General features: G+C 41.4%; 2 protein-coding genes across 4 annotated transcripts in view; both read right to left on the minus strand.

Annotated features, from left to right (window-relative positions):
- Positions 1 to 985: 985 nt before the first annotated feature.
- On the minus strand, positions 986 to 24635 carry LOC124479830 (globoside alpha-1,3-N-acetylgalactosaminyltransferase 1-like). 3 transcript variants are annotated; one of them, XM_047038747.1, is made up of 9 exons: positions 24326 to 24612; positions 19741 to 19776; positions 19590 to 19631; positions 19328 to 19363; positions 19083 to 19115; positions 18838 to 18972; positions 11407 to 11539; positions 9785 to 10036; positions 986 to 3011 (listed from the first exon to the last, which is right to left on the minus strand). In XM_047038747.1, exons 1-9 carry the CDS (start codon positions 24388 to 24390, stop codon positions 2709 to 2711), a joined length of 1035 nt encoding a protein of 344 aa, XP_046894703.1. In that variant the 5' UTR covers positions 24391 to 24612; the 3' UTR covers positions 986 to 2708. The 3 variants fall into 3 exon arrangements, with proteins under 3 accessions (XP_046894703.1, XP_046894702.1, XP_046894704.1); XM_047038746.1 differs by lacking the exon at positions 986 to 3011 and having other exon boundaries at positions 9346 to 10036; positions 24326 to 24632; XM_047038748.1 differs by lacking the exons at positions 986 to 3011; positions 19083 to 19115 and having other exon boundaries at positions 9346 to 10036; positions 24326 to 24635.
- LOC124479832 (globoside alpha-1,3-N-acetylgalactosaminyltransferase 1-like) overlaps positions 4001 to 26418 on the minus strand; it is a 29881-nt gene continuing 7463 nt past the window's right edge. The window contains exons 3-5 of the mRNA XM_047038751.1: positions 7352 to 7622; positions 7059 to 7193; positions 4001 to 6279 (exon numbers count right to left, since the gene is read on the minus strand). Of these exons, the coding sequence (XP_046894707.1) occupies positions 5725 to 6270 (546 nt within the window). The 5' untranslated portion in view covers positions 6271 to 6279; positions 7059 to 7193; positions 7352 to 7622 and the 3' untranslated portion in view covers positions 4001 to 5724. The remainder of the gene's footprint in view (positions 6280 to 7058; positions 7194 to 7351; positions 7623 to 26418) is intronic.

Here is a 26418-nt window from a genome sequence, read left to right on the forward strand (position 1 = left end):
AATTTACTTTAATATTAAATGATTATTTATTATACGATAATATTGTTGTATTTTATTTAGTAATATTGATCACAACAGTTATTGAGTTGTGTTTGTTTGTGTGTAGAACATAGGCCTACATAGATTCAGTGTGCAGGTGTTACAGATGCTATTCAATCTCTCCATATTTCAGTGTCAGACAGGAAGAATTGAACAATTTGCAATCTGATGCTCGTTCCAAAATATTGACTTGTTCATGTTGAAAAATACTGTTGTGTGGTCTGTTTTGATATGGATGCTTAGTTGTTGCAACCGTCCCCAACCCTATCAGCCATGACAGAACATCATGTGCTAGCTAGACACACTGACCTTGACACATGCTAACCATCTCACTTAGAAGTCAACAAAACATTAATTCAAACTAAGTAAGTTTAGATTAATTCATACAAAAGGTCAGGACAGTATGACAAAAATACAGCTCTTTAAAAAATGTACTTTCATACTTCCAAAACAAGTTTTGTGGAATGCAGCAGCAGATGTTGAATATGTGTTCTGTCTTCTTGGTGGGGGGAGGGGTGTAACTGTGCATGTGCAGTATGTGTCATCACTCTAGCATGTTTTTTGATTGGAGGAATAAGACTTGTTGCAACTGTCCCTTGTTGCGACTGTCCCCAGTCTCCCTATCACATAATTTCGTGAACCAGTCACGAAAAAGAATCTAATATTTTGTGACAGGTTCACGAAATTGGCACTTGGTGCCTGCAGCTGCCTGAGGGGGGCGCCAATATGCGAAATCCACACAAAGTGAAACGATAAATAAGAGAAAACCACGCAGATTTTTTTTTTAATTTATGCTCGTGCACCCCCCACGTGACATGAAAAATTGCCCGTGCCTAAAACCGCCCCTGGTTAATGTACAGTGCCAGATCAGAGCATACAATGCCTTTAAAAAGATCATGGCCAAGTGTCACGGAAGTTTTTGAGAGAATCAATTGTAAAGCTGAAGTCGGGTGAAGTACAGTTTATGTTTATTTGATGTATGACGTAAACATAATAATGTTACCAGCATAACATCATCGACACACAAACATAAGACAATAACACAAAGACAATTCCATACAGCTCCATCTCGCATTCTAGAATGTAACCGGGAGAATCCATCCCACCAGCACTACCCAGCTGATAGCCCTGAACCCCCAAGAACATTCTTCAACAGACCATTTATAGATAAGACAGTTCACAAAAGTCATCGGTCCATCCTACAGACATGCAGCTATACTAACTCTCTTCTGTTATTGGTTAACTCTTTAGAACAATACAGTTGAATCCACATAGTCTTCAGACCAACTGTCTCTTCCCCCCCCAAGTGAAAAGAATAGAACTCTTCCGGGTCACCCAGACTTCACATCTCCTAGCTGTAAACTTCTTTTAAAACACATTTCTTGTACATATGACCAGCATTTCTTCACACAAGACATGGAGGGAACCTGGCTGACATACATTGAAGAATTTTATCATTTTGATATTAAACATAGTCAAATTTAACACCTCCACTAGATGAAGACTGTCCTTCAATGCTCTGAACCACAAGAGCATGCAGTTAAACAAATTACAATTAAACAACATGAACCTCCAAAATGCAAGAATGTACCTGTAGAAAAGCAAGCAATAACAATATAGTTCACAGAGAGTACAATAATTTAAAACAGTTACAAGTCTTGACCAAAATACTTAAAATCGTGTTCTTTACAGAGAAAAACAAGTTGCATTTGATCAGTGCAGGATGTGTTATCGGGTTAGTAATCTGAGGATTGCCGGTTCAATTCCCGTCCGTGCCAAATTACGTTGTGTCCTTGGACAAGGCACTTCACCCTACTTGCCTGGGGGAATGTCCCTGTACTTGTTGTAAGTGTCTCTGGATTGGAGCGTCTGCTAAATGACTAAATGTAAATTATGTTAGCAGTCGCTCCAAATGCGTTTGGCCACGGCTGTACAAGACAATCAATATAGAACAACTGTGAAACCCCAAAACATCTAAACAATGACAAGAACACTATATGGCTACTTGTCAAAAATATTAATCTATCAAGCATTGCACAGTCAGTCGGTGAACAAGTTTAAGAAAGCTTTATTGCTTGTGGCCGGCCCACAAGGAGACAAAAACATCACACCCCATTGTGCTACAAGTTTGTCCGCTAGCATGTTGCGCTAGCTAGCTATTTAAGCAGAACCGCCCTTTACAGTCATTGGTTAAGACAAAGGCATGCAAATGTTCCATTGCTCTTCTTCATTGGCTCCTTGCATAGACCTGGCGCGCACGTGTGTGCGTGCGTGTTTGAGTGTGTGCGTGTTTGAGTGTGTGCGTGTGTGTGCCTTTTGACCCCTGTAAGCTTGACCACATGATTCACCCAACACAGATAAGGCCAGACATCTTTTATGGCCTCTCCAGTAAGAGAGAGTGGTCAGCCCAGGTCACCTTGTTTACGTATGCCTCATGTTACCAAAAGTCCAGATTTGGGGGTAGGCTTCTCCCTACACACAAGGAATGCTGAACACAGAATCATTCTTATACAGGATAAATGTGTTACATCTTCAATTTCTCCAACACTACTAAAATCAAAACACATCAAATGAGCAATCACATGACAACTGAAATACAACATTATGTTACAGACTTAAAGATGTTTTTTTGCTGGGATATAGAAACACGTCCCTGATCACATCTGTCCTCAGTTTGGGCGGATCTCTGCGTAGTTCTTTTCCACCCCTGAGAAACGAACCAACTTTATCTCCTTGTTCCAGCCAGCTACGTCCATCCACAGGTACTCAGGCGACAGTAACTTGGACGGCTTGTTATACAGGAAGTACCTGTTCAGGTGGCTCTCTTCTTGCCACGCTGCCTCGATCCCATTGGCCGTGTCCGCCTCAAAATTCTGACTGCAGGTCTTTGTCATGGCGCGGACATCCTCCAGCAGTCCTCCAAAGACAGCACCTCCGTAGTAGAAGTCTCCCTCCCCCAAGGGAATGTAGGCCTTTAATTTACTTTAATATTAAATGATTATTTATTATACGATAATATTGTTGTATTTTATTTAGTAATATTGATCACAACAGTTATTGAGTTGTGTTTGTTTGTGTGTAGAACATAGGCCTACATAGATTCAGTGTGCAGGTGTTACAGATGCTATTCAATCTCTCCATATTTCAGTGTCAGACAGGAAGAATTGAACAATTTGCAATCTGATGCTCGTTCCAAAATATTGACTTGTTCATGTTGAAAAATACTGTTGTGTGGTCTGTTTTGATATGGATGCTTAGTTGTTGCAACCGTCCCCAACCCTATCAGCCATGACAGAACATCATGTGCTAGCTAGACACACTGACCTTGACACATGCTAACCATCTCACTTAGAAGTCAACAAAACATTAATTCAAACTAAGTAAGTTTAGATTAATTCATACAAAAGGTCAGGACAGTATGACAAAAATACAGCTCTTTAAAAAATGTACTTTCATACTTCCAAAACAAGTTTTGTGGAATGCAGCAGCAGATGTTGAATATGTGTTCTGTCTTCTTGGTGGGGGGAGGGGTGTAACTGTGCATGTGCAGTATGTGTCATCACTCTAGCATGTTTTTTGATTGGAGGAATAAGACTTGTTGCAACTGTCCCTTGTTGCGACTGTCCCCAGTCTCCCTATCACATAATTTCGTGAACCAGTCACGAAAAAGAATCTAATATTTTGTGACAGGTTCACGAAATTGGCACTTGGTGCCTGCAGCTGCCTGAGGGGGGCGCCAATATGCGAAATCCACACAAAGTGAAACGATAAATAAGAGAAAACCACGCAGATTTTTTTTTTAATTTATGCTCGTGCACCCCCCACGTGACATGAAAAATTGCCCGTGCCTAAAACCGCCCCTGGTTAATGTACAGTGCCAGATCAGAGCATACAATGCCTTTAAAAAGATCATGGCCAAGTGTCACGGAAGTTTTTGAGAGAATCAATTGTAAAGCTGAAGTCGGGTGAAGTACAGTTTATGTTTATTTGATGTATGACGTAAACATAATAATGTTACCAGCATAACATCATCGACACACAAACATAAGACAATAACACAAAGACAATTCCATACAGCTCCATCTCGCATTCTAGAATGTAACCGGGAGAATCCATCCCACCAGCACTACCCAGCTGATAGCCCTGAACCCCCAAGAACATTCTTCAACAGACCATTTATAGATAAGACAGTTCACAAAAGTCATCGGTCCATCCTACAGACATGCAGCTATACTAACTCTCTTCTGTTATTGGTTAACTCTTTAGAACAATACAGTTGAATCCACATAGTCTTCAGACCAACTGTCTCTTCCCCCCCCCAAGTGAAAAGAATAGAACTCTTCCGGGTCACCCAGACTTCACATCTCCTAGCTGTAAACTTCTTTTAAAACACATTTCTTGTACATATGACCAGCATTTCTTCACACAAGACATGGAGGGAACCTGGCTGACATACATTGAAGAATTTTATCATTTTGATATTAAACATAGTCAAATTTAACACCTCCACTAGATGAAGACTGTCCTTCAATGCTCTGAACCACAAGAGCATGCAGTTAAACAAATTACAATTAAACAACATGAACCTCCAAAATGCAAGAATGTACCTGTAGAAAAGCAAGCAATAACAATATAGTTCACAGAGAGTACAATAATTTAAAACAGTTACAAGTCTTGACCAAAATACTTAAAATCGTGTTCTTTACAGAGAAAAACAAGTTGCATTTGATCAGTGCAGGATGTGTTATCGGGTTAGTAATCTGAGGATTGCCGGTTCAATTCCCGTCCGTGCCAAATTACGTTGTGTCCTTGGACAAGGCACTTCACCCTACTTGCCTGGGGGAATGTCCCTGTACTTGTTGTAAGTGTCTCTGGATTGGAGCGTCTGCTAAATGACTAAATGTAAATTATGTTAGCAGTCGCTCCAAATGCGTTTGGCCACGGCTGTACAAGACAATCAATATAGAACAACTGTGAAACCCCAAAACATCTAAACAATGACAAGAACACTATATGGCTACTTGTCAAAAATATTAATCTATCAAGCATTGCACAGTCAGTCGGTGAACAAGTTTAAGAAAGCTTTATTGCTTGTGGCCGGCCCACAAGGAGACAAAAACATCACACCCCATTGTGCTACAAGTTTGTCCGCTAGCATGTTGCGCTAGCTAGCTATTTAAGCAGAACCGCCCTTTACAGTCATTGGTTAAGACAAAGGCATGCAAATGTTCCATTGCTCTTCTTCATTGGCTCCTTGCATAGACCTGGCGCGCACGTGTGTGCGTGCGTGTTTGAGTGTGTGCGTGCTTGAGTGTGTGCGTGTGTGTGCCTTTTGACCCCTGTAAGCTTGACCACATGATTCACCCAACACAGATAAGGCCAGACATCTTTTATGGCCTCTCCAGTAAGAGAGAGTGGTCAGCCCAGGTCACCTTGTTTACGTATGCCTCATGTTACCCAAAGTCCAGATTTGGGGGTAGGCTTCTCCCTACACACAAGGAATGCTGAACACAGAATCATTCTTATACAGGATAAATGTGTTACATCTTCAATTTCTCCAACACTACTAAAATCAAAACACATCAAATGAGCAATCACATGACAACTGAAATACAACATTATGTTACAGACTTAAAGATGTTTTTTTGCTGGGATATAGAAACACGTCCCTGATCACATCTGTCCTCAGTTTGGGCGGATCTCTGCGTAGTTCTTTTCCACCCCTGAGAAACGAACCAACTTTATCTCCTTGTTCCAGCCAGCTACGTCCATCCACAGGTACTCAGGCGACAGTAACTTGGACGGCTTGTTATACAGGAAGTACCTGTTCAGGTGGCTCTCTTCTTGCCACGCTGCCTCGATCCCATTGGCCGTGTCCGCCTCAAAATTCTGACTGCAGGTCTTTGTCATGGCGCGGACATCCTCCAGCAGTCCTCCAAAGACAGCACCTCCGTAGTAGAAGTCTCCCTCCCCCAAGGGAATGTAGGCCCGTGACTCCGGACGGCGTTCGTATGTAAACTGGTCACGCTGTAGTGTCCAGAAACTAGGGTGTATGGTGGCGACCAGTCGACCCAGAGCTTCCACCCCAAAGTGAGCGTGGAACTTGGAGTCGACGTCCAGACAGAAGATGTAGTCTGCTTGACCCCTGATCGTATTCTCGATGAGCAGCTGGATCATCTCCATCCTGCGAGCTGAGATTTCCTGCCAGCGGTTGGAGCTGGGCACCTTCATCACTCTCACCTAAAGAGGTGGATGAGAAAGAGGGGTATGAGAAAGAGAGGGATGAGGAGAAGGAGGAAGAGGAGAAACACTGCAACATTACTGTGGGGAGAGGAGACAATAAAGCTCAGTTAGCCTACCAAGCCTGCCAGCCTTACCCGTCTCCCTTCCGCCAGGGTAACATTTGGAACGTCTCCAGGTCTGTCAGTAAATATGTAGTAGTCAACCTTGTAGCCAACCATGTAGTGTATCTCTGCCGTCTCCAGGAAGTCCTTCAGGAAAGCAACATACCTGACAGGAGGGACGGCTAAGTTCTGTTTCTCTTTGAACATTATACAATTGTGTAGAAACCCATAACTAAGTAACTTGGATTATCTATTATTAATTTAATGACATTTCTGAGCCAGTCACATGTTCACCTTTTGCCTGTAATGTTAACAGCAGGTGTTGACAACATTACAAAATGATTATTCTGTACCATATCTATCTTAGGCCGTGGCTACAGCAACACACAAACACTCTGTCACACACACATCTAATCTAGAAGGGGAACGTGAAAGAGGTTTTATTTTGGCAGTTACGGTATGTAAATGTAAATGTTACATGAATGCAAAATCACATCAGTTTTTCATATTAAACTGACAATGTACTCCACTTCCTTCTGCACTAAGGTGGTTTCATATTTTGAATCAAATATGTTTTGTTTTGGGTAAATACACGTTTGTAAATACTTTGACATTTAAAATGTTTGATAGATAATACTCTATACTATATTCTATAAGCAACTGTATTGTACCTACTTTCCTACAGCAAAGACTGTGGTTGCTATGGTGAGGTTCATGGGCTTGTAGATACTGTCGAGGAGAGCGATGTTGAAGCTGCCCTCCCAGACAATAGGAGCCAACCAGGGGCTCGCGAACACCACGTCAGTACGACTGGAACAAACACAAACACAGACATTAGAAACTTCTGTGGTGGGACATTGGCACACCGTCAACAAAACAGTTTTGGGCATGCTATCACATTCTCCTACTAAACATGAAGCTTGATGTCAAATTTCTTTCGTCTTCCATATCACCCTAGTGTTTCTTACCTTGGGAACACTGTAGGCTGGGTGTACAATAACCTGCAGAGACAATATATGGTTACAGGTCCTTGTATATAGAGATTAGGACATGGTCTCATGCACTACAGGATCCACCAACCATTCTGGTTTTACAAGTTTAGACTAACTGGGCCACAGGTAAACCATGGTCCACTGGCTGCCTAACACAGCGCTGCAGTAGGAGAACTGGTCGGTGTAGCAAATATATCAGTAGGATGCAATGTGCCCTTACCCCTGAGGAGCTAGCATGTCTCGTGTCCTGGAGTTGGAGAGGGGAGGAGAGGGTGGGAGGGGGAGGAGGAGGAGAGGATGGGAGAGGATAGGAGGGAGAGGATAGGAGAGGATGGGATATGAGGGGGAGGAGAGGAGAGGAGAGGAGAGGAGAGGAGAGGAGAGGAGAGGAGAGGAGAGGAGAGGAGAGGGAGGACAGGAGATGAGGGGGATGAGAGGATAGGAGAGGAGAGGGAGGGGAGGGGGAGGAGAGGATGGGAGGGGGAGGAGAAGGAGAGGGGAGGATGGGAGAGGATAGGAGAGGAGGGGGAGGAGGAGAGGATAGGAACTTCTCATCATCCCGGCCAAACCCTCCATCTCCCCTTCATCCTCTGCCAGGAATCTCGGGTTCACCATGGATGACGAGCTCTCCCTTACAGCCCACATTGCTGCATTCTCCTGGTCGTGTATATTCACACCCTCTACAACATCCGGAAGATCACTGGATACCTGTCTGAGCATTCCACCCAGCTGCTAGTCCAAGCACTACTGCAACTCGCTGCTCGCCGGTCTCCCAGCATGCGCAACAACCTACCCAGACGCCTACCCACTGTATGGACATACACCCTGAGTAGCCCATAGCCTACCCCGAACCCCAAAGTCCATTGACAGCAAATCTAACAATTTAAAAATGTACCTGTAAAACGGTAGGCCTAGGTATTGAAAAATCCCTTCAAAGGCTACACCTTTTTTGTCTCTGGTCTGTAGGCCTACTACTTTTGTCACGCCTCAAAATTTGCTGCGCGCTGCTCTGTGTACTTCCACGGAATTACAAAGAAGAAAGTTTTTCAAGGATATTGAAAATAGACTACGGTTGTAAATGCAGTGTTCCAGACTGTACAAGGAATGCTGACACTTTTCAGAGTCTTCCCAAGGAACCAAACACTAGACGGGCTGTGATGTTTGTCTATGAGAAGATCCCTGTGCAGTTCGACCCTCAATTACACATTTGCACAAACCATTTCACCAAGGACGGTTTTGAAAACCTGAGACAATGTAAAGCAGGATTTGCTATGAAGCTGTTGCTGGAAAGAGGTGCCGTTCCGACCTTATTTTCATCACCGCTGTAGTATGATGTTAACAGTTATATCAGCAATGTTAACGTATCCTGCCTGTATCCAGCATCGGTAGAATGTGTGATGATTTAGTTCACTTTCAATCGGGCTAACGTTATTTCATGTTCCTGACTGTGATTCATTCAAATAAAAAACCTGTGTTGTCATGTAAATCTACAATTCAAGATGCATGTTTGTCCAGATACATTTTTCAGCAAGATAGCAAGAGCTAACTGAAGCTGAGTTGAATCACGATAGTTTGTTAGCTAAGCTGTAGTGCTAACATTACCCACCTAAGTCGATCCTGTTTGTTTCGACAACAGAAGTGGAAACAACTAACGCAATCATTTCAAATTGTATATAGTCAATCTGTTGAAAATAGTGTTGTGTAGACACAATAGATTTATTTGTATGTTTTTATTCAAGTCTCCATCCTTTTAGTGAGTGTTGGCCGTCTTTGCTCCGCAGCTTCACTCGTTGTAGACCAACCAATCAGAGCTCATCTATATTCATGAGCATACCATCATGTTTTTTTCCCGGGACAAATTCACTGGAAGCATCAGGGGGCATAGAACAGCACCCGGGCCATTTTCAGCCCAACCAATGTTACATACCCTATTCAGAGACCTTAAGGAACAGTGTGAAATACCCCAAAAACCCAGTCAATGACCCCTTTATTAAAAAAACACAATGGACAACTCAAAGCAATTTGATGTGGAGTGACTAACAAGCAATCAGATTACAAATGAATACACAGAACCATGTCCTGGATCACATGGCTCCCTCTGTCTCCTCAGTTTGGCCGAATCTCTGCGTAGTTCTTGTCCACCCCTGAGAAACGGACCAACCAAATCTCCTTGTTCCAGGCTGTAACGTCCTGCCACAGGTACTCAGGCGACAGCAACTTGGACGGCTTGTTATACAGGAAGTACCTGTTCAGGTGGCTCTCCTCTTGCCACGCTGCCTCGATCCCATTGGCCGTGTCCGCCTCAAAATTCCGACGGCAGGTCTCTGCCATGGAGCGGACATCCTCCAGCAGTCCTCCAAAGAGGGCGCCTCCGTAGTAGAAGTCTCCCTCCCCCCAGGGGATGTAGGCCCGTGACTCCGGACGGCGTTCGTATGTATACTGGTCACGTCCCAGAAACCAGTAATTGGGGTGTATCGTAGCAACCAGTCGACCCAGAGCTTCAACCCCAAAGTGAGCGTAGAACTTGGAGTCGACGTCCAGACAGAAGATGTAGTCTGCTTGACCCCTGATCGTATTCTCGATGAGCAGCTGGATCATCTCCATCCTGCGAGCTGAAATGTCCTGCCAGCGGTTGGAGCTGGGCACCTTCATCACTTTCACCTGAGGAAGAGGCAGGGGCGATTCTAGGATCAGACTTTGCAAAAGTGCTAAACCCCCTTGCAAAAAAAATCCCTAATTTCACTGGATAACAATGAATTCATTTATGTATTATTATGCAAAAAACTAAGGATGTCCCTTTCTTCATGAACTACCAGCATCAAATGATAATAAACACGTTTTTTTTTTTTTTTGGGTGGGGTGCTGAGATGAAATTTAGGGGTGCTTGAGGACCCCTAAAAAGGGTCTAAAATCGCTACTGGGAAGAGGAGAAGGTGGAATAGTAAGAGGAGATGAAAAAGAGAAGGAATGTTACAACCAATCAATGTAGAAAGTAATGATGATAGTAAAAAAGACCTGTCTCTTTCTGGAAACCTCAATCACATACCGTTTTACTTTTCAGGGGTGGATCTAGAAAAATATTCATGGGGTGGCAAGAGGGGGGCAGGAGATTGTGAGGGGTGGCACCCCGTGGCAGAAGTGTGTGAGATACAAATGAAAAAACTAAAGGCTGTGTAACATGCATGCATAGTCAGTGAACACTCTAGCTAGCTATGAAGCTATTGAAGTTTGAAGATTTATTTTGAATACAAAATAATTTTTTAACAACCTCAGATGAAAATGAAAAATAAAGGCTGTGCTGCATGAATGCATACATCTTCAACAGTTTAACATTATTTTGACGCTCCTAGTTCATGTTTTTGAAAAGCTTTTGACTTTTGAAATTTGTAATTTGTTGATGGTCCCCTAAACATACTCTTTGTTTAGGCAGCCAAAAGCATTGGCTAAGCGGACGGTCGTAGCGGTGCAAAACACTGGTTAAAATAACACAATACTGGGCGTCCGAATATCTGTTGAAAGTCGAACTTCAAACTAACTTTACCACAGTCAACTTTGTGGTTGCTTTCCCAAAGCATTCACAAGTTAATATTATTTCAACGGGAAAACTAGCGTTGCAACTCCGTTAGCCCTGCACTTTTATAATAATTTTTAGTCATTAATAGATAATTGCTTAACACCTCACTCCTACGGTGTGATCTGCTGTCCGTGCCGACGATTGCTTCCTTGAGTTGGAGCCTTCTATGGTCAGTTTGCGCCTTCCTTGTGTCCAAATGAAAGCAACTTCAGTCGGCGGAGTGTCGAGGGGTGATGGAGTCATCTCGTGCTGCATTTACTTGCATTCGGATTTTAGAAATTCACTCTTGCAAATGTCCGATGAGCCACAACATTTCTTTGTTTTCAAAGCTGCCAACTGGGGTGGCAGCTGGGGTGGCAAGGCTATTTTTAGGGTGGCAGTTGCCACTCCATGCCACCCCGGTAGATCCGCCCCTGCTACTTTTGTCTATGACAGTTTTACTTGTCTCACTGCTTACCCGCCTCCCTTCCGCCAGGGTAACATTTGGAACGTCTCCAGGACTGTCAGTAAATATGTAGAAGTCAACCTTGTAGCCAACCATGTAGTGTATCTCTGCCGTTCCCAAGAAGTCCTTCAGGAAACGCACGTACCTGACAGGAGGAACAGCAAAGTTTAGGGGAAGTATTGATGTTCTCAGGTTATGAATATTTCCAGTCATATCACATGACTATATAACCGCCTCTATTGTGTGTCAGTTCCATTTCATTCATCCCAGGAAAATAAAATCAACCATTACAAACACCAAATAAACTATCACAGCGCTGTTTCCGCACATTGGCAATTTATCATCAGAATCATTTGGCTGCTCTAAATAATTTCGACCAGCAGGTGGCGCCACTGTGCTGATTGGAGCCTTGAGTTGTGAAGCCTTTCCGGACCTTTTCAAAATGGTACAATTCCGAAAAAATTATTAAGATTAGTGAGATTTCATGTTTTTTTCTTATTCTTAGATATTCTTAGAATATTTTCTTTTTCTTATAATTTTGTTTGAAACGTACTTGAAAAAGTAAAGCGTGTGGAAGTAGGCCAGACTTCTGTCAGAGCCTGTTTAAGGATTTATCTTTATTAGACATTCTCTGCTTCTGTCTTGTTTTTAAGGGGTGGTCTATGCATGTGTATAATCTGTGATGGGGATGGGAATGGTTGTGTTGTGGAGCGAACTGTACAATGCCAGCACAGGTCCGTGCTTTCCGCTGCTCTGCTCTTTTATCCGCTCGCAAACAGACACTCCGCTATTACCGTGCGAGGACCAATTAATCGGACACGGCTGCAGACAGGGCCGGTCCTTCCTACTAGGGATGCACGATAATATCTGCACGTCATCGGTATCGGCAGATAAAAGCTTAAAAACTTCATTATTGGCATATGCAGATATGAAACTTTCTGCCGATGTACCTGGCCGATAAGGTGACGTGCAAATTATGCGCACGCGAAGCAAATGTTTAATCAAGCAATAAGCCCGTCTCATTATGCCTAACAACTCCCCTTACCTGTTCTAAAATCAGCGCAAAACACGGACTTGCGGACCTTATTGTTTTTCTAAAACTGTTACTACAAATATTTGATGTGGTTTCATAAATAAAAACCATCAAATTTAAGAAACAAAATAGTTTAATAATAAACCGTCATTCTTCCGCCACTACAAAGTAGGCCTATAGTTCCTATATAAATCGTTGCCACGCAACAGATTGAAAACAGTGGACGGCCTATATCTCCACAAATTGGTTATGGTTAGGGTTTGACTAGGCTACATATATTTTAATTATTTCGAGAATTGTTAATAAAGACTCATTTAAAATGTTAACATTGTGTTATGACCCTATGAAATACATTGCTACATTCATGGTAGCCTTTGACGGCTTTGGTTTGGCTCAACAAATCATATTGTGTTTTGCATTGGTCTCCGCTCAAATTGAGTGTTTGTTGTTTTGCGTTTGTCTCAGCTCAACGTTTGTGCGCAAAGTTCGTGCGCAACATTGGAGCTACTGACTGGTGGCTCCAAATCCACCCATAAAACACTTTAAACTGACGGTTTAAAAGACCTAAAGGGCAATTTATTTCATAGGGTCATAACACAATGTTAGCATTTTAAATGAATCTTTATTAACAATTCTCGAAAAAATTAAAATATATGTAGCCTATCTAGGCAAACCCAAACCATAACATATTGTTTTTCAAGTCTATATTGTCATGAGATTATACTGCTGATTTTGTAAAAAAAAAAAAAAAAAAAGCGTGAATATATGGCCTACACTAACATGCAATTCATACAAATTAACTTGACAAAAGATTGAGTCATCCAAAGTTAATGTAGCTAGCTACATGCTTTGGTAGCCTTCGGCAGTTCTGTTAGCTCAACAACCTGCTAAAGTCATTCTATGGACGTCCATATGGACGGCTATGCCGCCAACATTACGTTAGCATACAATATACTCACGGTATTAAAGGTATCCTTGATTTTCTGCGCTTAAACATGTCTTAAGTTATACTTACACAAGGGACACAGGGATTAAAAACACTAACTAGATCTATGCTGTACACCAATTCATGCTGTACATCAATGTAATGCCCTCGTCCAATTATCTCCATCTATGATGTCTCCATCTTATTATTACCTGCAGACCAAACTGATGTGATGGTGTTCGAGCAACCTCAGACCTTCAAGGATGCCCAAACAGTGGATGGATAAAACAATTGCATTTGCACTACTTCACATTCGTGTAATTTTTGTATTTTATATTGTATTTTATACTGTAAATTGGCAACTTATATTTTATTGTATATTTTATTTAATTGTATTCCACTTAGTATTGCTAGTTTATGTATCCTTGGTATAGTTAGACCATATATCTAGATTTAAGATAGATTTTATTTCCTATATGTTTATTGTATGCACCTTCCTGCCAAAGCAAATTCCTTGTCTGTGCAAACTTTGATGGCGAATAAATCCCTTTCTGATTCTGATTGTTTGCATTGTTTATGAATTTATGTATTCCTGTTTTTGAATTTTAAAATATACTACAAATGTATTTGAACCATTGTTTGCATCTCACAGAGTGAGACTTACATTGCCAACTGATATGTGGGTTAATTAGGGTTAGTGTTTGATTTGTTCTCGCCTTGATGGGTGGGGATGTGTCCTTGGGTCTGTGGCGCCTAAACTTAATATGCTTTGCCTTTACCAGACCCACATTCTTCTTTGCACCACTATTCCATTCCCTTTGCACATCAGTACATGCTGTCCCTGTCTGACCTTGCCTGACTGCATTCTCAACCTACAAGAAGGAATGGTTTCACATTTGGTAATCACATGATAAACCGACTTCTATGCTTAAGTAGACTTTCCGGGGTTAACAAATCTGACACTTTCACACATTTTCAAGACCACGTTACTCTCGTTAGCACTAACCTTCCACAGTAATGCTGCTGCATGACTACAGGAGCGTCCTAGCCCTGCAATACACAAACAGCCTGCGGTCTGTATGACTCCTGTCTTTGATACCAATACCCAGGCCTTATGATGGGTAGTTTTAAGACTCTGACTTGGCACTATTTTAGCTTTCAAGTAGACTATGTCTTCTGTGATCTCTTTTAGCCACACTCGCCCGACTTTCTCGCTGTGCAAATACTGGTAAGCTTCAGTGCTTTTTAGGTTCATCATTGCCTGACCATCGCAAGACACAGACTCAACAAAGTACGCCAAAATGCTGCTGAATGTTATCCTAGGCCATTTTTTTTTTTCGTCTTCCCATCCAGTTACTGCGGATTGCAAAGGTATATTTATATTGCCGTTTTTTTAACTCAGTGAGGTTGTGTTCCCACATTGTAGAACGAATGAATGAATGACATTCTCTGGTGCCGGTGTTGTCGCCCAAGTTTCAGGCATGTGACAGGTTAGCGGGGGGTGCATTTCGTGACAAGAAGGAATACAACAAGCCTGTCGTGAGATGCACCCCCCCTTTATTGTCTGTTCTGCATATCCCAGCATCAAATTATTCTTACTGTACACTGAGGGCACTAGTGTGAGTAAGCACAGTAAGTTTCAGGCATGTGACACTTTCCTAGTCAGGGTTAGTGGGGGGTGCATTTCGTGACAAGAGGGAATACAACAAGCCTGTCGTGAGATGCACCCCCCCTCTATTGTCTGTTCTGTATATCCCAGCATCAAATGATTCTTACTGTACACTGAGGGCACTAGTATGAGTAAGCACAGTAAGTTTCAGGCATGTAACACTTTCCTAGTCAGGGTTAGCAGGGGGTGCATTAAGCCTGTCGTGAGATGCACCCCCCCTCTATTGTCTGTTCTGTATATCCCAGCATCAAATGATTCTTACTGTACACTGAGGGCACTAGTTTGAGTAAGCACAGTAAGTTTCAGGCATGTCACACTGTCCTAGTCAGGCTTAACAGGGGGTGCTTTGCACTTACATCCCATGGAAAACCTGACATGAAATGCTCTCCCCCGCATACGTTTCTATCATTCTACGCCAGCATTGTGTACATTTAATAGCATAAATTGAACACCAATACATGTGTATGTATAGGGTGGACAGGTCTGAAAACAGAATAGTCCATGGTAGGTGAGGGATTATTATGTTTTATTTTTTCATTTATTTCATTGACTTAAACAATAAGAATAATATTTCCTATCTTAAAAAAGGATTTGATGGTTCTTTTGATGTTGATACATGGTTGATACATTGTTTTTAGTACTTGTCGTTTGTAGGCATGTGAACCTTTGGTCCCTTTTCAGGACAGCTGATAGCCTATTCTGGATCAGAAGGCTGTTGTTTTCTAGCCTGACGTTGTCATACTCATAATTCTAGTCAGAATATGAGTCTGAGAACTCTCCGTTGGGCTTTGACTACGGGGCCTGTTTCAAACGAGCCTGGAAAACAAATGCCTGTTCGCTCAATTGGATAGATCTACAACCAATCAGAACAACAGAGTATGTGACGTATGTCAAGCGCCTCATAGTTGTTGTCAACAGAACTAAACTGAGAGGCAGCTAAATCTTTACTGACTAAACTGCAAGCAGACTTGAAGTATGCTTGAAGAATGAATACAAACGATTTTTGCCGGTGTTGTAAAATTAATTTAAGGGTAGGGGAAGTACTTGTTCACACGGTCAACCTTTTTGAGCGAAACAATAAAGGGCAATGCATATACGAACAAGTTCTCCGTTTAGGATTACAACTCCACAAAAAAAAAAGGAGAAACCACAATGGCCACTGGGTTTTCATTGTGTCCCATCTTCTTCGCGACCATCGGGCCAGCTGATAAATTAAACTTTTACCGAATCCCGTAGGAAGGACTGCAAAAACATATTTTCCATCGACAAATGCCTTGATTGCGTCTCTCTGTACTACCTATACATTAGTATGAAGAGCCATGCCATGTGAAATACTTTGAACCTGTGTGTAGCAATAATCATGATCATACTGGGGTATATGTCCTCAGAATGCGATGTCGTGGAGCAAGAATGTTAGTTCGCGTATACCGTTTGAATGACGAATTTTAAGGATTTTGTGTTGAAAACAACATCTGGTATAACAGACATCCTTCTCTTGAGTTCAACAACAAAGACGGTATAATCTGAGACTTCTGTCTCCCCTTCTTTTGGATGCGATATCAAGATGAAATCCTTCACTCTTTGAATCGCGCGCGCTCCCGCGAGGGGGTCCAATCCAGAGAGTCATGCATCGGGTGATACAACACCGGCTTCATTCCTTGCCTTTGCTAACGCTTCGATTTCAGCCTCTGTCTTCTCTGCATGCCTGGTCTCTTTAAACTCTTTCTCCTCCATTCTGTTAATAGTCTCCCACCACTCGTCAAAAGTCAGCCCACCCAGCAAATCAAAATTCACAACGAATGTTGCCATGCTCTTTACGACTAGGTTGCTGGCTACCGTTTAACTTTGTAACGTCTTTTTTTATTTGAAATATTTGATGCGCAGTAATATAGAATGTTATGTTATGAGGACAACTTGAAAGGTTATGCTGGGTTTTACAACGGTATGGAACGCGATATAGCCAATCAGAATCAAGGATTGGAACAATCAGTTTTAGAAGTTACTATGAGCGCCAACAACATGATTCAACATGTCGGCTGTGTGGCAGGACTTCACAGTATCAAAGGATGATGACAAAATGGCTTTTTGCGGAGTTTGTAAAGTGTCAGTGATGCGATACATTTTAAGTTTACAGAGTTACAGCTGCATTTCTGTGCATATGTGTCAAGAATATGTCATTGTCAACAACACAGTTTTAAGGAAACTGTAGTTGTTCAAGTTCGAGGAGGTACTGTTCAAGTATGAAAATTGTGACGTGAAATATAAATAAATCTGCCATATGTGAAATCATTTCAATAGTTTTCATGAGTGAATGTCTATTACTAAAATGATACAAATCAAGTTTTTAATGTCCCTTATCTACAGCAAGTACTCCATCATAATAACAGATTAATTCTAGTACAGAATAGACTTTTCAATCATTAAAAAGCAGAGGTGTATATATCGGTATCGGTATCGGCATCGGCAATCGGCCAAAATGAGCTTGTAAATATCGTCATATCGAATATCGGCTAAAATTCAATATCGTGCATCCCTACTTCCTACGCGACACAGACGTTTTTTTTCTTCCTATTTTCCTGTATGTCTGTCTGCTGGCCTGGACAGGGGGTAGCTTTGGGGCTGTGCTCTATGGGAGGTGCAGGTAGAGGCTTGGGGATCCCTGTGGGCACGTGTGAGCATTGACGTGTAGGCTGCTACCTGTGTTGCTGAGTAGCTTTGTGTCTTTTGAACTGGTGTGTGGGATTGACCGGTGAACCTTTGCTGTGTGCCGTTTGCTGTGTGCCCCCTTGCTGTGTGGTGTTTTCACCCTAGTATAAATATCCTAGCTCTACCGGGTGGCCAATATTGGCCTGTGCCCTTCATTGGACCTGTTCCAGGGGTAGTTTTATCAAGTTATCGAGTAAGAACGTACGGTATGTCGACTGGGTGTAAGTGGGGATTAGATGTTAAAGAATGTTGAAGGTGTGTTGTCAGAAGAAGATAGATGAGAGCGTTGAAGGTGGTTGGTATGGCCCCTGTTCGTGAGAGACAGGAGCTGAAATGACATATACCTACAAAGCAGATCCTCTAGTATTTCAAGTTTCTATTGTCAGGTTCACAGAACAACAAAAGGTCAAGGTGTGCCGTTTCCCCTCTGCATTATTCGTGCAATGTGTACTGTTTAAGGGCATATTTTGGTGGCTACTATATCTGTCCTGTCCAGCTAATGTATATAATTGCCATCTGAGAGACATAACTCACTCATGCCTAATCCTCTGTTGTGGATTGATGGTGTAATCCGAGCTTGTGGCTAATAAACCTAGTCAACTCTCATTCATTTGATTGTCTTCCTTGGCCTATCTTCTGACAGTAAAAGTCATCTAACATATAGGCATTGCCATGCAATGCATTTAATGTAACCTTAAAGCTGTTTTCATTAGTAAAAACGTCCACCAATTGGTAAAGTTACCATTGTCTACCAAACTTCAACTAATGGCTCACCAAGGACAAATATCTGTTTTTGGGGCTTGTTTGATCTTGTAACTAATTATTAATTCTGCTAACACTTGGTGTTACTGTTTGGTATACTGTATGAAATCAACAGAACCACTTTGTTACTCAGGGTAATTTGACAGCATCTGAAAGTTAATCTTTTATTCAATATTTTTACTTTGCTGACGCTTTTATCCAGAGTGGAATTTGTACTTGCAACCTATTAATATTGAGTCAAATGCTCTAACCACTGAGCTACACTCAATCCCTCCCTTTCATCTGGAAGTGAAGCTCATAATACTGTAGTTATTTTATACAGTAAAAAAAAAACACAAAACTACCTACTTTCCAAGAGCGAAAACTGTGGTTGCTATAGTGATGTTCATGGGCTTATAGATGCCGTCCAGGAGAATGGAGTTGAAGCTGCTCTGCCAGACGATAGGAGCCAACCAGGGGCTCGCGAACACCACGTCAGTACGACTGGAACAAACACAACACGCGCTCACATGAAACTTTCTTCATTCATTCCTTCATCACTCACATTCCACATCACACTTAATGTTAATGTTGATTATGATCATTTTTCTTACTGTGGGATAATTTTGGGTTGTTCATACAACAATCTGTAGATATTCAAAGGATGGTGTCAGTCAGTTACGTTTGTTAACAGAGACACGGACACACAGTTTATCCCCAAACTGTTCTGTTAATATCTATACATATGAAAAATAAATTATTGTTCACTGTAGTGTAACATGCACTATTATAGTAGTTGAAATGTTGTTGCACTATAGTTAAGATTTAAGATGTTCTGTAAAGTAGTCAAACAGTTTACCTTGCTTTGTCATCAACAGAGCTGTTGGTGTTTGGGCTGTCGGGAAGATATAAATGTGTAACAGAGATTAGTTCAGTGGAAGGGATTAGATCCATTGTTAGACGTGACAAAAAGTTGGATTCTGGAAGCTCTGATTTGTCAGATGTTGGTCATCCCGAGGTTCTGATTGGTCAAATGTTGCTATGAACAGGACATCATAGGTCCAAATGTGTTCAGGCGTACTGATTTATGGGAGGTTATTCAGGAAAGGGTTCATACAAACCTGCAGGCTGCCTTAGTGTCAGCCTCTTTCTCAAACATGCGGCTGAAACATTTGAAAACAGCAGAGAAGTAGAGTAATCCATACACAATCCAACCAAAATGTGGTCATTAATCTGACTGTTTTCACATTACCCATAGGGAAGTTGTGTTACCTGAGGTGTTCAGAGAAGAAGCAGGCATACATAACCCTGTGGAGAGACAGGTGAGGAGAGATGAGCATTCCCTTTAACAGATTTACGCGTAGTGTTTGTATATGTCTTTATGTTATATCTGATGGTGTACTACAATAACAATATTTTTGATGTTTCTTTTCTTTTTCGAAAGCTTATAAAATTATTTCGAAAAAAGGTTTTGAAAAACTACAAACCTTTTTGTGTCGTGTTGTGTGTGAAAAAAAAAAGTTAATTAGGTGTGCTCACGCCTCCAGCAGGCACAACCATTGTTCTCTCACATATATATTATAATTTTTGCCCCCCTAAGGATCCATCAATATTTGGACCACATAGACAACGCCGGTGTCAAAAGTTTTGTCTTGGTAGCGATTGAGTGGCTTGTATTTTTATTTACTTGTCGTTGCACGGTTTAGGCTGAACTTAAGTTTTTGTGGCAAAAAGTGCGTTGTGTCAACAAAGGGAATTCAGTGCTAGCCTACGTCACAACGTCCGCACACGTTAGCAACGACGCATGGATATGACGTGACGGGATTTCAGATGTTGTGTTTGTTCAGTTAGATGTTTGTAATGTTATTGTTTGTTAGTTAGTTCATATAATTGTGTTGCTCATCCTGATTGTGCATGTTGTGTAGTTTACTGGGACCAGAGAGTCGGCCACTGTACTATCACAAGTTATTTTAGCAAGCAGTTGAACATGAGCTCTGCCTAGCCCAGATACCCACATGACTATTGTTAGTTGTGCATTGACTGATAATCTGGAAAGAGATCAAAGAGTTTCAATATCCTATGAAAAGCTTATACTCTGCCCTTTCTATTCATAAAATATCAGCAGTTGGTGTGTAGCAGAGAGGCTAGAGACTGACCTTATGCTCATGAGTTCAAATCCCCGTTCAGCCATTGTTGTTGGCCAAACATTAAGTAGTTTTGTTATCTTGTTGTCCAAGTCTCGATCTTCTACAGTGTATATGTTTATAATATTTTGCCATTTTGTGGAGGAACTCGTATCGCTGCTTGCACCTATAGTTCATATTATAATCTGCACAGTTCTTAGTGGTATTTAGGGTTTACATTGGTACTTCATATTACAAGCCATGAATTCAATTGATGATAAATTAAGATTTCTATTGCCATTTAACTCACTGACACTACCGCACTACTGTACATTACACATTTAAGACAGTTACTATACCACACTGAATGTTGTAGATCACAGGTGTCAAACTCAAGGCCCGCGGTCCAAATGTGGCCCGCCAAGTCATTTTATGTGGCCCGCGGAAGCTTAATGGGCTATTGAAATAAGTCTACGCTGCTTTACAGGGTCAGGGTCGCTCTGGATAGGAGCGTCTGCCAAATGTAAATGTAATGTAAGGGTGCATTGACCATAAACGACATCTCTCACTATGCATTTCGATTGTGTTACGGCAAAGTGACGACATCCCGCGAGAAAGCAGTGTATGCACATCAGTGTTAAACGCAAAGTTTAACTGAGTCGTATCAGATTCAAGACCCTGGTACTGACCTTCCGAGCAGTGAACGGGACCGCACCCGTCTACATCAAGTCTCTCCTGCAGCCTTACACCCCCACCCGTCACCTACGGTCTTCTTCTGACAACCGCCTGGTGGTCCCACCGCTCAAGACTGCCCGGTCCCAACACAAGCTCTTCTCCTACCTGGCTCCCCAATGGTGGAACCAGCTCCCCACCTCCATCAGGGACACTGACTGTCTCCCCACCTTCAAGAAAAGGCTCAAGACGCACTTGTTCCGGGAGTACAACGGCACTTAAGAATGCTTGGCTGGACTTGTTAGTTAGTTTCCTCCAGGATCACAATGATTCTTGTTGAGTGACTTGTTGCTCTTTTAGGTTAGATATAACGAAGTTAAGTCTTGTACTCGCTGTGAAATATTTTACTGTTGATTGTTCTTCTACAGGTACAGTCCTGCACTTTTGTGGTTCCTGTTGTTTAATTTGTGACTTGTATAACTGCATGCTCTTATGGGTCTTCCCTTTGGCACTTGTTTAGCTTTTCACAATGTATGCTTCATGTTTTGGCTACTTACAATGTTTGGGACTATCACGTTGTTATGATCAGTGACCTATGCTCTTTTGTAAGCTCTCTCTTGGAAGTCGCTTTGGATAAAAGCGTCTGCTAAATGAATAAATGTAAATGTAAATGTAACTGGGTGAAGGCGAGCATGGTTTGAATAACAGCACACCCAATGCAGCCGGTTCTGCGAACATACCCCATGTGCATTTTCAGCCAACGTCCTCGGGCATTCAACCCAAGTTGTTATCGCTCTCGAACTTGGTTAGAGTACTCAGCCAAGCTAGCATGTTTCTGCTTCCCTTGTCGACAATTAGGAGCCAGAAATGATGAAGACTTCACCTTCATTAGACAAGGTTTTACCAATTGGAAAACGGCAATGTTTATTTTACATAAAGCTCAAAAAGCTATTCTGCGTTTAAATGAAGGGCAAAAAAAGTTTTCGCTCTCGCGCTATGCGCGCTTGCATTTTGTCACCAAACACAGAGAGAAAAATATGCATATTTATCCTCCAAGAAAAACAGCAGATTGTCCAAGAATTAAAAGGTGGACTTCAATTGCAGCATAATAGGCCCTATGTTCACAAAAGTTCACATTAGCATTATTAGCCATAATGCTAATGTGACATATAACACATACACTTGCATATTACACTCTTTTATTATTTTCTTTACATTCAACCTGAAATGATATATGATGTATTGATACTTCAGTGCCCAGTCTGTCCTTGTGTTTAGGGTTGCCAACCATCCCGAATTATGGGTGATTTTGTTTTGTCCCGTCAGAGACAGCTCCAGTCCCGTGTTCCAATCACAACCTCACTGGACAATAGGCTAATAGGCTACTGTAAATGTTACACCACTCCAAGATTATTGGGTGTAGAAAAGTTGAGCTCTTTATTACTTCCAACAGGTTACATAAAACAACATTCAGAACACGGTATTCCTTTCAACTTCCAAAACGGAAAAAAAGCGTTTTTCGAACAACTCGACCTGTGCTGTGCTCTAGGCCTATCCTTTGTAACTCGTCCGCCCCAGCGCCACAGCGCGGAGGCTACAGACAGTCAAATCCAATGCGAACAAACCAACTAAATTAAGCAATAAGCCCCGCGAGTCCGTGGTTTACGCTGATTTTAGAACAGGTAAGGGAAGTTGTTAGAAATAAAACCCTTACCTGTTCTAAAATCAGCGTAAACCACGGACTCGCGGGGCTTATTGCTCAATAAGCCCCACATCTTTGCCGTCTTTTTCAATTTGAAATATTCGATGCGCAGTAATATGGAATGTTAAAGAATGTTATGAGGACAACCTGTGAGGTTATGCTGGATTTTACAACGGCATGGAATGCGACATAGCCAATCACAATCAAGTATGGGATCAACCAGTTTTAGAATGCTTTTCTAAAACTGTTACTACAAATATTTGATATGGTTTCATCAATAAAAACAATTAGAAACAAAATAGTTTAATAATAAACCGTCATTCTTCCGCTACTACAAAGTATAGTTCCCACATAAATCGTTGCCACGCAACAGCCAGATGGACATCTTTGCCGTCTTTTTCAATTTGAGATATTCGATGCGCAGTAATATGGAATGTTAAAGAATGTTATGAGGACAACCTGTGAGGTTATGCTGGATTTTACAACGGCATGGAATGCGACATAGCCAATCACAATCAAGTATGGGAACAACCAGTTTTAGAACATGTATTAGAACAATTCTACTAATGTTTTAGACAGTACAGCCAACACTTGTTCAAGTGCTACAATCCTGTGCTACATAAACGCGCAAAAACTCACGCAACGTTGCTATGGGACACGGTTGTTGCTTGTTGGTGACAGTGTGTGTGAACTGGCCACTGGTGAGGTGAGCGTTATTGTGTGTCAAAAGGAGAAACTTGTAATTATTGTCTTGATTATTACTATGAACAATATATCCAGCGGGGGCGGGCAGAGCGGGGCGTCGGCTTCCAATGTGTGAACGCACCGTAAGGCAAAAAAAGAGTCTGCGATAAAAATAAAACAAAACAACAAATATATACAAAGTCTACCTAGATGCAGTGTTGGTGAAGTTACTTTGCAAATGTAACTTTTAAAACGATGCCTACATTCAGCCTGGCAGTAATTTGAAGAAACTACATTTCTATCCCTGAAGATGTAAAGGGGTAAACCTTTATAATCTTTGAACCATACATGATAGCACCATGGGGCTTGGACTATTGTCAATCTAGTAGTTTATCTATTTTAATCTAAAGTGGAAGCAACATGATTTCCTCAAGCATAGCCATAGCATAGACATTTATGTATATTTAAAAAAAATACATAAATGTCTGCTAATAAGGTGACACGGTAACAAACATTTTTCTTTTTTTTGAGCACCGAAGACCCATTTTGACCCAGGAAAAACCCTGAGAATTAAATATAGATAGATGTATATAAATATAAATATGTAAGTATTCTTTGACTTTTACTATCCATATTTCAAGAGAGAAAGAGGTAGACCACAAAGTTCTTTACTCACAGCAGTATCAGAACAACCGACAGCCAGAGATTGTAAAACCACTTGTTAGGTAATTGACCCCGCATCTTTCTTCTCAGTCTCTGTCCACGGCTGGTTTCGTGACCCCAGACTCCACACTACTGCGGTTTCACTCCTCTCAAAGTCTAGATGATCCGGTTTCCTTTAGGTGCTTGTTTCCATCCTATAGTTTTTCACATTTCCATGTGCTATGTCTGTGGCTCAACCAAACTGGTTCTGCTAGTGTTTGTATAATAGTGTTAATGTGGCGAACCCTGACGAGCGAGCCCACTTTAGGCAAGAAAGCCCTGGCCTGAACACACCATACGAGTGAACGCACACTACCTCCCTAGAGTATTGCTATTGGTGAACCGAGGTGATTTTTACGAGTAAAATGTTAAGCCTTTTGGGACTATTTAGCCTATGGAAGTGGATGAAGATCTGTTACGTTTCCTACCTTTCGGAATTCCTTAATCCTGAGGTTGAAACTTGGGGCTCTCAATGAGCGCCCTCAAAGTGTTGTCTAGTTTTTATATATTGTTTATATAGGCCTCGTCTGGTCCACTATTTCTTTGGTGTAGCCTACGTGTTTTTTTTTTGTAGTCGTTTATATATTGCTATCTGTATATTTAGGAAGTTCACTTATCTAAGCTCAGCATAGATGTACATTTGTTCTGTGTACTTATATGTTATGTTATGCCAGGTGCTTGCGTTGTCTTGTCTTAAGAATTTCAGTGCCCAGTCTAACCTTGTGTTGTTCTGTGCACCTGACAAATAAAAGACTTGAACTTGAACTATTTATTTGAATGGAAGAAACCAGATGTTGCAACTGACCCCAACCCAGGGGACAGTAGCAACACAAGTCAGGGACAGTTGCAACATGTTAAAAATACCTTACATTTCACTAATTAACTTAAGCTTTTTGTCTCAATGAGCATAACATTCTGAAAATATTAACTAATTTACTTTAATATTAAATGATTATTTATTATACGATAATATTGTTGTATTTTATTTAGTAATATTGATCACAACAGTTATTGAGTTGTGTTTGTTTGTGTGTAGAACATAGGCCTACATAGATTCAGTGTGCAGGTGTTACAGATGCTATTCAATCTCTCCATATTTCAGTGTCAGACAGGAAGAATTGAACAATTTGCAATCTGATGCTCGTTCCAAAATATTGACTTGTTCATGTTGAAAAATACTGTTGTGTGGTCTGTTTTGATATGGATGCTTAGTTGTTGCAACCGTCCCCAACCCTATCAGCCATGACAGAACATCATGTGCTAGCTAGACACACTGACCTTGACACATGCTAACCATCTCACTTAGAAGTCAACAAAACATTAATTCAAACTAAGTAAGTTTAGATTAATTCATACAAAAGGTCAGGACAGTATGACAAAAATACAGCTCTTTAAAAAATGTACTTTCATACTTCCAAAACAAGTTTTGTGGAATGCAGCAGCAGATGTTGAATATGTGTTCTGTCTTCTTGGTGGGGGGAGGGGTGTAACTGTGCATGTGCAGTATGTGTCATCACTCTAGCATGTTTTTTGATTGGAGGAATAAGACTTGTTGCAACTGTCCCTTGTTGCGACTGTCCCCAGTCTCCCTATCACATAATTTCGTGAACCAGTCACGAAAAAGAATCTAATATTTTGTGACAGGTTCACGAAATTGGCACTTGGTGCCTGCAGCTGCCTGAGGGGGGCGCCAATATGCGAAATCCACACAAAGTGAAACGATAAATAAGAGAAAACCACGCAGATTTTTTTTTTAATTTATGCTCGTGCACCCCCCACGTGACATGAAAAATTGCCCGTGCCTAAAACCGCCCCTGGTTAATGTACAGTGCCAGATCAGAGCATACAATGCCTTTAAAAAGATCATGGCCAAGTGTCACGGAAGTTTTTGAGAGAATCAATTGTAAAGCTGAAGTCGGGTGAAGTACAGTTTATGTTTATTTGATGTATGACGTAAACATAATAATGTTACCAGCATAACATCATCGACACACAAACATAAGACAATAACACAAAGACAATTCCATACAGCTCCATCTCGCATTCTAGAATGTAACCGGGAGAATC

The sequence above is a fragment of the Hypomesus transpacificus genome, chromosome 17, assembly GCF_021917145.1.
Source record: "Hypomesus transpacificus isolate Combined female chromosome 17, fHypTra1, whole genome shotgun sequence".
NCBI classification, from domain to species: domain Eukaryota; kingdom Metazoa; phylum Chordata; class Actinopteri; order Osmeriformes; family Osmeridae; genus Hypomesus; species Hypomesus transpacificus.

Coding starts and splice junctions, on each gene's coding strand:
- LOC124479830 (XM_047038747.1), bottom strand. CDS start 24,390: ATGCGGGGTCAATTACCTAACAAGTGGTTTTACAATCTCTGGCTGTCG. Junction 19,632..19,740: donor TTCTTCTCTGAACACCTCAG/GTAACACAACTT, acceptor CAAATGTTTCAG/CCGCATGTTTGAGAAAGAGG. Junction 19,116..19,327: donor TCTGTTGATGACAAAGCAAG/GTAAACTGTTTG, acceptor GAATATCTACAG/ATTGTTGTATGAACAACCCA.